At 35.2% G+C, this 13,629-nt stretch overlaps 1 protein-coding gene across 3 annotated transcripts; it reads right to left on the reverse strand.

The window, feature by feature from the left end:
- Positions 1 to 162: 162 nt before the first annotated feature.
- Positions 163 to 3,877, reverse strand: LOC104453309. 3 transcript variants are annotated; one of them, XM_039318061.1, is made up of 7 exons: positions 3,187 to 3,872; positions 2,164 to 2,244; positions 1,763 to 1,837; positions 1,353 to 1,397; positions 1,149 to 1,238; positions 920 to 991; positions 163 to 774 (listed from the first exon to the last, which is right to left on the reverse strand). In XM_039318061.1, exons 1-7 carry the CDS (start codon positions 3,406 to 3,408, stop codon positions 595 to 597), a joined length of 765 nt encoding a protein of 254 aa, XP_039173995.1. In that variant the 5' UTR covers positions 3,409 to 3,872; the 3' UTR covers positions 163 to 594. The 3 variants fall into 3 exon arrangements, with proteins under 3 accessions (XP_039173995.1, XP_010066138.2, XP_039173997.1); XM_010067836.3 differs by lacking the exon at positions 2,164 to 2,244 and having other exon boundaries at positions 3,187 to 3,877; XM_039318063.1 differs by lacking the exon at positions 1,763 to 1,837 and having other exon boundaries at positions 3,187 to 3,877.
- Positions 3,878 to 13,629: the final 9,752 nt, after the last annotated feature.

The following is a 13,629-nucleotide window of genomic DNA, read 5'->3' on the forward strand; positions in this document are numbered from 1 at the left end:
AAAGATACATGTATACTCAATGTTAAAAAAATAAATTTTCTAACTTGAAAATGGACATTTTCTTGAAAAATTATTTCAAAAAAAATTATTTTCTTTAATCATGAAATTGTTCTTGAAACATACGCCGCCTTGAGTTGCTTCACGAGATGCGCAATGTGGCTGTTGCGACAGCGATTAGCAACAATATGGGATTATTCACAGTGCTCCACGGAATGCCATAGTGCAGGGCCCATCAGACCTCATGGTATTGGCGCAATACAAGGCTTTATACATGGCTCAAATCATTAAGAATCCTTAACGCATTGGAGCAAAGATTGGAAAAAGCTACCAAGTCAATCTTTAATCGCCTACTCTTTTGGCCTCCTTTTGCTCATCCAAACCTGCATCCAATTGCAGCTGTCGTTCCTCGAGATCTGTCGAATGCTCCGTCGAAATCACTATAGTACTTGACCGAAAAGACTCTTGTGTGCACTTTCGAGCTGATCGACGGGTAACGAGCATCACCAAAGAGCCCTTTTATGGACTTCGACTGGAAGGTCCTCCACAGAGTAATGGTTGTACGCTAAATGCCGGGATAGTGCGTATGCCCAGGGATCATAAAAAGTCCATTGGAAGGTCCAAGTCGTCCTGATTTTCCCTCGATTTAGGACGGGATCTCCTGCGCCGGAATTCTCTTCTCGTGCAGCGATCATTAGCTAATCTATCTTCTTCAAGATCATAATATTCTTCCACTTCGTTGAAGGATTTCCCAACGTTCTGGGCACCCCACCAACCCTGGCACATGAGATGAAAGTTGCTAAGTAGGGGGAATGTGCATAAGATTGAAACAAAGGGGAAATGGACCAAAAAGCAAGTTGAAAGGTTGATGTCAGAGATGCTCTAGAGACCATGAAGATTGGTTTTTGTCACTCTGACGTACCTTTGTTAGCCTCTGTAAGCGTGCTGCTGCAGCTTCATGCACATCCTCAACAAACAAAGCATAAGTACTCACCTGAAACAACAGCAAGCATATACAAACATGAATGTTGAAGTTGACACATATTCCGTAAAAATACACATCAAGACCCCACGCGCACGCATGCACGCACAGGGGCCCAGGCACACGTAGAACACTCAGTTTGCAAAATCAAAAGGAATGCTTCACATACCAAACTTGATGGAATGATTGAGATACCGAATGAATCAAGCTCGAGGGACTCGAGAGCCCCTGAATTAACATTAAATGTGTAACCTCTGACCTAGCAAATACCAAAAGGAAGTTACTTAAGAAAGATAACACTTATGATGACATGCTGTAGCTCCTGCAAACATAGCTATAAAAAAGATATAAATAGTGCAAATTATCATTATACCTTGCCAATACTTCTTCTGCCAGGAGTTACAACTTCATACCCTACCTAACAGAAATAGAAAGCTCTTAATAGCAAACTTATGCATAAGCTCCTGAAACAAGCAAGCAACTGATGCAGAAAAATAACAGTTTTCAGGTACAGAATTCATGTTCCTTAATATTGCACGCTTGTCAATAGCCAACCAAAACTCCACCATCCTTTTTATATGTGCATATGATGAGTTGATCGACTATGTTTTGTGCACGTTTCTCCGGAACATGTCAATTTTACGAGGAGAATTTAACCCAACACGTCGTCAAACCTCATTCAGACCTTCCTTAGACAAGTTCCATAACAAGTTGAACACTACTTACGCAGATAAATAATTTGAAAATCAAGAGAAAAAGAAACTCTAGTGTACAGAAACATACCAATGTCTCCAGCCCCACCATTTTCAACTCATTCTCCATTACCCTCTCATTCTCAACAAGCACAACATCACCTACCTGCCACAAAACTTTGGGCGATATTAACCATCAAAAAAACTACTCAAGCGAGAACTTGAGGGCCATAATATATCGAACGCTCAGACTCACTGACCAATATATCAAGTATGTTCATAGTCAAATTTACTCCAAATAACTACCAAGCAACGACTCTGGATAGCTAAGCAAAGTGGTGGAACCTTAAATTTGTGAATGATATACATCACAACAAACAACAACGAACATCTCACTATTTCACAGAGTAAATGCATCCACCATAATGATTTGCAGACAAAAGGGAAATGCAAGGTTACTCAGTAAAGAAAAAGTGAAAAACAAAAAAGCACCTGGCAGACATCTTCAAGAAGAAATCTCTCTGAATCACCAGAAAGCAAATTCGGCCTCACTTCCACAATCACAACGTTCCACTAGTCCAAAGAAAAATCTCATATTAAAGATGACAATCTCCAATTCCCATAAGCAATGCAATGTGTCCTTATAGCATATGAGAATAATCAAGACTGCAAATGGACCTGATTCTTCCCTTAATCACTGGTTTTCCAATGGATACTGCATTATTAAGTGATTCACAAGGCAAACTTGACTTGAAGGCTGATTAAGTAGTACAATCAAGTGCGAAAGCAAATGCGTTCACTTATGTACATCTCTATCTTCCTCCAACTATCGAATAAATTTAGATAACTATAAATAAGATACCAAATGCAAAAAAAAAAAAAAAAATGCACAGACCAACATGACATTTACTATCTTTACCAAAAAAACATGACATTTACTATTATCTGTCTTGTTAGCTTTTTGTTGAAGTGGTTCGCTCTGATTGACTCAAATTGAATACCAGTAAACTCCAGTAGTTGGTTTATAAAGACCACACTTTTAAGCCTCCTTACAATTCACAGTCACATGCTAAAGCACAAACCACCTAGATTTTCCAATGGATAATCTTCTGCAGGCACGAGAGATTTTGCTTCCCACAACAGATAACAGAAAAACTACAAGAACCAAGATGAATACTAGTAAACTCCAGGAGTTGGTATATAAAGACAACACTTTTAAGCCTTCATTAACATTCATAGTCACCGACTGTAGCACAACCCGTCTAGATTTTTCATTGGATAATCTTCTGCAGGCACAGAGATTTTGCTTCCCACAACAGACAACAGAAAACTACAAGAACCAAGACGAATACTAGTAAACTCCAGGAGTTGTTATAAGGACAACACTTTTAAGCCTTCGTTACCGTTCAAAGTCACCTGCTACAGCACAACCCACCTAAATTTTTCAATGGACAATCTTCTGCAGGCACGCGAGGTTTTGCTACACGAACCAAGATGAAGAATTCCGTCACTTACCGAGAGGGTATCCACCCAGAGCTGAGAGACGAACCCCAAGCCAAGAGCAGATTCGATGCTGATCACTTGCTTCGCCACCATGCTCGATCGCCTCATCACCTGTCGCCCACCCCTCGCCCTCAATTTACTCTCCGATTCCTCTTCGCTCCTCAACGTGACGCCGGCATCGCCGCCGTCGCCGCTTAGGAGCACCTCCTCCTCTTCCACACCGGACCGCCGCATCACTGGAGCTGCTGCTCGAGCGAAGGGGGAGCTCGAGCAGCTGCAGATCGAGCTGCAGCTCGAGCTCGCTCTCGAGCGAGCGTTGCTCCCCCTTCGGCGCGGCAGATCTGGGCGAGCAACGCTCGCTCGAGGCTCGAGCGAGCCGTCCCAGATCTGTCGCGCCGAAGGGGGAGCAACGCTGACCGGAGAAGGAGCGCCGAAGGGGAGCAACGCTGACCGGAGGAGGAGCGCCGAAGGGGGAGCAACGCTTACCGGAGAAGGAGGAGCACCAGAAACGTACCTGGAGTCGCCGGAGAGTGAGCCGAGTGGGAGCCGCTGGAGAGATGGGAGAGACGCCGGAAAAGGGAGAACGAAGCTTCAGCCGACGAGAGCCACGAGCACGCACGAAGGAGAAGAGCTTCAGCCGGTGTTCTTCCTTTGTTCCGATTTTGTTTTTTTGTTCTTTTCGTTATTGTTCTTTTGTGCCTTCCAAGAAGTGTTTCTTTTCAAAAGAAACAACTTTTTTATGTTTCTTTTTTCTGTTCTTATTTCGTTCTAAAAACAAAAAAAAAAGCGAACAGAAATGCAACCAAACGCGTTTCGTTTTTTTTTGTTCTAACACTTTCCGTACGTGTTGTTCCTAAACGTTTCTAAGAAAAATATAGGAACGTAATCTTCTTCTTCTTTTTTTTTTTTGCGAATGTAATTATCTTGTACGCTTTGAATTTCGATTATTGTACGATTTTGCAATTGGATAAATCATAAATGTTGAGAAAAGTTCGTTAATCTCTATTTTATTTTGTAGAGAAAAGTTCGTTAATCTCATTTAGATTAATGGAGTTTGTGTTGAAAGCAACTTCACCAATGACAATAATGCTGGTAATGAAGACAAGATGAACACTGCAACCGAAGATGCTAATCATGAAAGTGCCACAATACCGAAGACATGAAAATTGAACCTTGCATAGGTATGGAGTTTAATTCTTATTATGAGGCTTATGCATTTTATAACAATTATGCTAAAGAAGTAGGATTTGGCATTAGAGTGTTAAGCTCGTACAAAAGAAAAGGTAGTGAGGAAAAATGTTGTGTAGTACTTTGTTGTAGTTATCAAAGGTACAAGATTGAAAATGAGTTGGTTAAGTCAAGGCCAAGAAAAATATACAGTTGTCTAGCAATGGTTAGAGTACATCTAGTTGGGCCTCATAATTGGGAAATAACAAAAGTTATATTCAATCATAATTGTTTTACAATTCTTCAAAGCGTTAGATTATTTACATCACACAGGAATATCGACTCCATAACAAAAAGAAAAATCGAGTTAACTATGATGCAAGGATTAGAACAAATAAATCTTTTCAAGTGCTAGTAGTTGTTGAAGAAGGAGAACATGAGAACTTAAATTTGACAAATTTAAGATATTAAATAGAACTCCTCAAACATAAAAATAAAAAGAAAATAGGGTAAAGGGTCATAGTTGACCGTCACTCCATCATTTGACGAAGAATGGTTAGCTAAGGCAGACATATTCATAATTAACCGTAAATTCAAAAGAAATTAAAAGAGTTTTGCTAGCGTGACAGTTGTTGTTATACTGAGTTTCTAATGGTGCCATTTTGACCACAGTTTTCACTCCAATTAGAAATGGCTACTAGAAGTTTATAGGTAATACGATTCTTTCCATAAAAACTAAATAAATTCACATTGAAGAAAATGAAATTTAGAAACCATTATTTTTCCTCCTAACTACTTCTTTTGAATTTAAAGCTTCATCCATCCCATCTTTCCTCTATGAACTACTTTGCAGTATGATCTTTTTTTTTTTCTTTGGTTAATCTACATTTTTTTATAATAAAAATTCACATTTTAATGTTTCGCTCTTGATAAATGTTGTAATATCTATATCTCATTAAATAAAACAAGAAACTTATGACATTCACTTGGTTACATTAAAATTAAAAAATAATGTAGATAAAAAAATCCACATTTTATAAAGTTTTGAACTTACGAAATACCATCAGAAATTCATTGTATACCATGGTAGTTATAGTATTTAAATTTCATATTTTCTCGTACTTTACATTATATTGCACTCGATTACAATGAAATGTCGCACAATGGTGGTGCAACGTCGCAAAATCATATAAAAATGCATTTGATGACATCATGTGTACTTGATTACCATCAAACATAATAAATTTTTAGATAATATCGTAAAATATAAACATATATTTTTTTTTTTTATGATGCTTTGTACTTGATCACATCCTCAAATGGTAAATTTGCAAAATTTGATTCTTTATCGTTTTGTTTTACGAGCTACGTTGGTCAAATTTCACTGGAAAATTTCTGAATAATTTCTTTTGGTTGGTCATATTCTTGATGGAATAAAGAGGCTCTGCCCTGATAGAATTTTTAAATATTGTATCACATTTTCATCTAATAACTTGCCAACAAAAAAATATTTAACGACATCAATTTTTAGAATAGCTAGCATTGATCTCACGATATCTCACATTATATTAGAATATTTTCAAGATCTATTTGCCTTTTTAATAATCTCATAAAATCTTACAAACGAAATGGAGAAAAAGATCGAGCTAAAAAGAAAAGGAAAAAGAGAAAAGAAATAGAGGGCCAAGAGATACAGTGTAGTCAGCTCGTCCTTTTCCCAGTTGGAAGTCCCGTCTCACGTCGTGAGTCAAGGTAGAACAAAGTTGGTTTTTCTCTAGGGGTGGCTTAATTTTTGAAATGATTTTTTTAGGTAGGGGGAGCACTCAAACAAACTGGACGGGTAGTGGGATCCCGCAAGCGAAACAATAGATGAGAATAGGGAAGAAGACCATCCTATTGTTCGATCCGAATGGGAGTCAAGTTGTTTGCTAAACGCGTGTTGTTGATTTGTTTGCTAAACGTGTGTTGTTGATAGACTGGTCGAGAATGAGAACCATAGGACCACTTAGCAAGTCACCACATTTCACAGAACACAGCAAAGAGTATGATCCATGTTTTGAGGAAAAGCCACCTTCAGTACTCTGCATTTTAGCTCCATTTATCTTTTGCCTGCACGGATTTCACAGAGAGTCTTGCTAGCGTGACCGGTGCCGTTTCTAACGGTGCTATGTTGGCCACAATTTTCATTCCAATAAGAAGGGGAATTTTTATTGGTTCTTTGATCCTTTCCATAAAAACTATGTTGTAAATTAGTGATCCCTTTTTGACAAAGAAATCTCTAGTCCAGTCTAGACTAAACTAGATGGACGTGAGCAGTAAGCAAAGAAGAGTTTAAGTCAAAAATATTTAGCTAGGTTAATAATGAAGAAAAGAAAGTCGGTTGAAATATGGCTGCAAAAGGACAATAGAATTGGCTGAAGTTGTGCTATCTTCTACGGCGGTTGTAATGCTAAGGCGGAGAAGATTGCTTATAAAAAGGTTTTGTTCATTCACGTGAGAAAGTGAGGGGACTTGTACCCCTTGTACCCTCCAGCAACACCAATATGTCCTACAATTATGTAACACCATTTTGTTTATCGAATCTAGCGAAACAATATTTTCTCTATCCCATTGTCTATAAGCTTATCACCATGAAACTATCCTACCTTGGCTCATGTCCATCCTCTACCAAATACATACCACAAAACTTTTTTTTTTTTTCCAAAAATCATAAACCTATTGTATATTGGCTATTTCAATTATAAATTTTTCAATTATACCAATTTAGTTCTAAACCTTTTAAAGAATTGTCAATGTAGTCCTTCCGGTTGATTTTAACAAAAAAATTGCTAATGTAGATAATTTTTTTATTTTTTTAAATTTAAGAAATTTTGTTTATCATTATTATTATTTTTAAAATTTTCATTTCTTTAATTTCTTTTCCTTTTTTAAATTGGGCTGGTTGGGCTATCGAGCATTGGGCAAAGGCTATGAAGCCCTTGTTGACTGCAAGTGAGGGTCACAATGTTATATCTAGTGAAGGCTCGCCTTGTGGAGGCTACAGCGCCCCTTATTGGCCATAGCAAAGGCTCGTGAGCCCTCGCTCGTGATCAGCAAGGGTTCACAACTCTTGCCCAAAGGTCGACAAGGGTCACTAGCCCTTATCTAGGGTCTGGCGACCTCGCTAGCACATTGAAGAAAAAAATAAAATAAGGAAATTTTTTAAAATAAAAAAATTATCCATGTTAGATCTAGTGGCGCTATGTAGAATGGCTAGTGATTTCTAATCAAAATTAACCAAAAAGACCACGTTGGTAATTCGTTCAAAAGTTTAGGATTAAATTGGCAAAACCTTAAAATGTTTAGAACTAAATTGACACAATTGAAATGTTTATGAATGCATTGACAAATTATTAAAATATTTAGGACTAAATTGAGACAATTGAAAAGTTTTGGATTGAACTGGCCACCGTACAATAGATTACGGACTTTTTGGACAATTTTCCCATGCACATCATTAACCTAAAACTATCATCAATATCAAAATCATGATTCTGTGCAATCTAAATTCCAACAAACTAAAAGAATTCCCTTTGAAGAAAATGAAAATTAAAACCGTTTTTTGTGTTTCTTAATTACTTTTCTTGAATCTCAATCTTCATCCCGTCTCTCCTCTATGAACAACTTTGCAGTGTGGTTCTTTTGTTTTTCTTTTCTTGTTACGCTCCAATTTATTATAATGAAATTTCATAACTCTCAGAAAATACAAACATTCACATTGTACGGTGTTTCAAACTTCGTATATGTCATGATATCTATATCTGGTTAAATAAAACAAAAACTTATGACATTTACTTGGTTACATTAAAATTAAGTAATGATCTAGGTAAAAAATTCATATTTTAAAAAGTTTAGCACTTATGACTTACCATCAGAATTCCATTATATACTATTGTAATCGTAGTATTAAAAATTCACATTCTCTTGAACTTCGTGATGTTGCACTCGGTTATAAATAAAATGTCGTCAATGTTGGTGCAACGTTGCAAAATTAAATAAAATTGCATTTTATGACATCATGTAAACTTGATAACGATGAAATATAATAAAGAGGAAAATCATATTTTGTAATGTTTTATGCTCGATGGCATCCTCACACTGTAAATTCGAAAAATTTGATTTTTTTTTTTCGTTCTTTTGTTTTACAGGATTGAAGTGGAAAGTGTCTGAACAAGCCCTTTTAGTTGTTCATAACTCATGGAAAAAGAGGCTCTATACGAAAATGATATAAGGACCAAGCAAAAAGTAAAAAGAGAAAGAGAAAAGGAATAGAAAACCCAGAGTGACGGCGCCGTCAACTTCTTCCTTGCCAGATTAGAAGTGATGTCTCACCTCGTTAGTAGAGGTGGTTTAATTTTCAAATGACTTGTAATTACTCCGGTCCAATTTTAGTACTTATTTTAGATCAAGAATCAAGGAAAATGAATATGGACCATTGTTATTAGGGATAGTAACCAAAAAAAGTCCTAAACCTATTATATAGTAACCAATTAAATTTTAAAACCTTTCAATTGTATCAATTTAATCATAATTTTATTGACGATTTATGAATTTAGTCTTAAATATTTTTTTATGTCAATAATCCTAAAATTTTGAAAATTTGTCAATTTAGTCTTAAACCTATTATGTGGATATTTGACTAGAAGGAACATTGAAAAATTTCAAAATATTTATGACTAAATTGCAAATCATCGAGATGTTTAAAACTAAATTGGATTAAACTATTTATGACTAAATTGATAAATCGTTGAAATATTTAGAACTAAATTGGCATAATTGAAAGGTTTAGGACTAAATTAGTTTTTGTACAATAGGTTTAGGATTTTGGGACAAATTTCTGTTATTTATTGAATAATAATTCTATCTAAGTTCTAAAATATTTATGACTAAATTGCAAATAATCAAGATGTTTAAAACTAAATTGGATTAAAATATTTATGACTAAATTGATAAATTGTTGAAATATTTAGAACTAAATTGGCATAATTGAAAGGTTTAGGACTAAATTAGTTTCTGTACAATAGGTTTAGGATTTTTGGGACAAATTTCTGTTATTTATTGAATAATAATTCTATCTAATTTTTCAATTGTTTATAGAGATTTTGAGTAATATTTTTAAATTTTTATCGGGAAAGTGAAAATGTAATTGCTTTGCTTAATGGCAAACAAATATGCCCATAATCTTTTTTGTTTTCTTACTTTTTGAGTTTTTAGAAGAAAACAACCAGGGATCGATTTTAATAAACATCAGACTAATCGGAAAACAAATTTGGCCATTCCATATACACGCTCGTTTGCCATGTAATATCGTCTCGCGATTTACCATAGCATATGTATTCATTTTTATTTCTGCATTTTCCAGGTCATATCGTTTTGTGATTTGCCATGTCATTGGTATGCTTTTTTTCTTTTATAACTCCATGTCATCTCATCTCGTCATTTACCAAGTCATCTCATCTCGTCATTTACCAAGTCATCTGTACGCATTTTTTATCTTGCTCCTTTGCCATGTCTTTTTTTTTTTTTTTTTTTTTTTTTTTTTGGGGGGTGGGGGTGTTGGACTTGCCGTGTCATTTGTATGCATTTGTTTCACTTGTTTGCCATATTATATTTTTCGAAAAATTATTTAAAAAATAATAAACCGTGCAATGGTTGGTTTTGTCATAAACTTTTTAATTTTATCAATTTAGTCCCAAACATTTTGTTTTTTGGTAAGATAGTCCCAAACATTTTTTTACAGTGTCTAATTTGAAAAAAAAATTGCCAACATGCTACTAATCGTTTTACATGACATGATCACTTAGCATGATCGGTGTTAACGTAAATACATTTTATAAATTTTTATTCTTTTATTCTTTTATTCTTCCCCTTTTTTATTCTCTTGGCATGTGGCTGATCGCCAGCCATCCACAACCTGCCACAGGAGAGGCGGGTGAGAGTTGCCCTTGTACCAATTTGGCGAGGGCGTTGTGGCCCTTGCTTGCCTAGCCTGTGGTCAGCTACCACTCACCATATCTCACCTATGCCCAATCGGAAAGGGGTGAAGACTGAGCTTTAGCATGAGGACTGATCATTAGAAGGGAGCCTCTTTATAGGCATTCTAAAGATCACAGGCTGAGGACTGCCTTTTAGCATTAGGATCAAACTCCTCAACATGATGTGTTAGGCGCATCATGGTCGTAAGGTTTATAAGTAAAAGATGTTCGCTTGACCCATCAAATCTGTTTATAAGATTCTTTTACCTAAGTATAACCCATTTCATGCGCCACTTATTTAGTACTTCGACTTGGACTTATGACTTTCTCTTCAACATTTAAAATGAAATAGGGTAATTTAATCCCCAAAATTGTAAAACAAATAATATACAATTGTGCTATCAATACATATTTTCAAATAATTTTAGATGTTTCATTATTAAAAGAAAGTCGGAAATATGAATGCCTTACAGTATTAAAGAAATTAATAAATCAAAAGTATATGTCCTTTCAAATTGATTGTGAATAATAATTACACAAAAAATTTGAAAGAATAAAAGAAATGAATTGTGGGTCACTGATGAAAAAGGATCTTACCAAATATCCATTTTTCGAATGTATTTCTTCTTCATTCAAGGCAGATGGAGGGGTCATATAAGAATAGTGAACTGGTCTTGTACGATGTGATTATAGATTCTTGTTGCGTCCTACTTCTCTTAAAGGAAAGTTGAAGTTTGGACCCTAAATTGGATTTAGTTTCGGGTGCACAGTTTAGCAACCCTGATGAAAGATTGAAAAAGTTAATGCTCAAAGCTGCACTTTTGGTTCAAGCCCTAGGATCTTTGGATGACAAGCAAGACATCAGATATCAGTCATACCACCGTAGCATAAGAAAGCTCAAGGTACTTGCTACTATTTCTATGCAATGCCTCCCAATCAATTGATAAACTGGTTTCCTTGATTGAACAATTAAGTGAATTCCAAGGGGGATAGACTCTGAAGCTCGAATTTACTGGTAATATACAATAAGAACCAAATTGATTTCAGGAGCTTGATACAACTAAAAAATGTTTTGTGCACTCACCCAAAACAAGTTCGCTTGCTCCATGACACTCATCTCTATATATGTTCGACATTGCTTTCCCTCAAACAAGCCATCCATGACTTCTTCTCCGAAATGCATTGCCAGGATGGGCTCTGCGATTGCCCTCATGCTTGCTGCCACATATTTGCCTCTCACTTGTACATCACCGTTGCCCATTTCAGCGTCCCACGTGACTTTAAACGCTTGGACTCTGGTGATTTGAAATGAGCCCTCCTCTTGAATCACATGCCTAACTTCTTCGGGAGTAGGTAGGTAACAGGGCACGTTGCAATTATCTAGTTTTTCCTCTTCGATTAGACCCTTTTAACAGAAAAACAGAAAAATTCCTGTTGAGAAGAAAGCGATGCTAAATCGAAGCGCTACACATAAAACAATTATTGCAGAATAGCAGACAGAACTAAAAAACAAATCATATTATATTGCCTTTATTTTTTTCAAGATTCAGGTAAAGTTCTTAGAATTCCTGTCATGGGGACTTAATTGTAAGTTTTTTCTATGGAAATTGGGCTGTCAATATAATTAACCTCGTGGGAAGTTGCCATTTGTAACAAAGTGAAATGATACTCTCCTAATCTTCTTTTTACCAGCATCTGTTTGAAGCAGAGAGTCATTCCGGGCCACGCCAATTAACCAGCGAAACTCTTACGCAAAATAATTCACCCACATGCATTAAATAGGCCCGCACACAAGTACGCATCTATGCACGAGCACACAGAGAGATAGCAGATAATGAGACCTCTTGGACCATATCGCTCACTGTCATTCCCAGCAGTTCTAATATACTAGAGACTTGATCGTTAGGCAAATTGACGCTTCCATCTCTGCTGATCATTGTGAGCACCTTATGACCTCTAGGGACTAAGGGTGCGTTTGATTCAACATTTTGAAACCCCATTAGGAAAATGCAAAACAGTTTAGCCTAAAGGACTTTAGGTAAATGCAAATATCGTTTGGTAAACTATGTTTTGTGAAACAACTTTGAGAGAAATGCCATTTGGTAGAAAACACATTTGAAAAGCTTTTTGGTGATTAATATTAATTTTTTTTTAATTTTATTTGTTTAAAAATGAAAAATAATGTATGAAACTTTTTAAATATATTTTTTTGACAATAATACTAAAAAAAAAAAAAAAACGAACGCATAAATAATTATTTAAAAAAAAAAAAGACCAAACCCTTCATCTAAATATTTTAATTTTTATTTGCTTAAAATTGAAAAAAAATTATGTATGCAACTTTTTAAATATAAATTTTCACAATAACGCTAAAAAAATCAAATACATATATATATTTAAAAAAAAAAAAAAGACCAAATCCTTTGTCAATTTTTTTTTTTAATTTTTATTTTTTTAGAATTGAAAAAAAAAATAATATATGCAAATTTTTAAATATAAATTTGAAAATAACGCTAAGAAATCAAATACATACATATATATTTTAAAAACCAAACCCTTCATCAGATTTTTTTATTTGTTTAATATTGAAAAAAATAATGTATGTAACTTTTTAAATATAAATTTTGACAATAATGCTAAAAAAATCAAATATATAAATATTTTTTTAAAAAGACAAAATATATTTAATTTTTTTAGCATTTATATATATTTGATTTTTTTTTAGCTTTATTTTGGCATTTAAAAAAGGAGATCAAAATTAGAAATTTGAAAAATGAGTGAGGATAGTTTTGGAGTAAAAGAATAAGTTTCAGTATTTGGCCAAATGTAGAAAGCTCAAAACTAGTTCATACTACCATTGGGCTTTCAGCCATCCCAATGTTGGCTTTTGTCGCGACCTCTTTTTTTTTTTTTTTCGACGCCGATCGGGGCGGGCACCTTGCGAAGGCTAATGGTTCAGCTATGTTTATTAAGCGGGACTCTCCCAAGTCCACCAATTCACGACTTAATGGTTTGATTTTTTTAACCTATGAGTTAATTTTAAAACGGAGTCGCCACTAATCGATTTGGGGTGGATCGATTAGAAACCCAAGTGAAGTATTGGGAGAACTACTTGCTCCTACGCAATAAGAGAAATTATGATCGATGACTTGATTACACTAGTTAATCACTAATGCCCTTTCGGTACCTAATCTTGTTTAAATCCTAAGACTTTTGGATTTTTGAGGGGTTTTCCATGCATTTGTAGAAGAAAAACATTTTGGATCATTTTATC

This window comes from Eucalyptus grandis, chromosome 7 (genome assembly GCF_016545825.1).
Source record: "Eucalyptus grandis isolate ANBG69807.140 chromosome 7, ASM1654582v1, whole genome shotgun sequence".
In the NCBI taxonomy this organism is placed as follows: domain Eukaryota; kingdom Viridiplantae; phylum Streptophyta; class Magnoliopsida; order Myrtales; family Myrtaceae; genus Eucalyptus; species Eucalyptus grandis.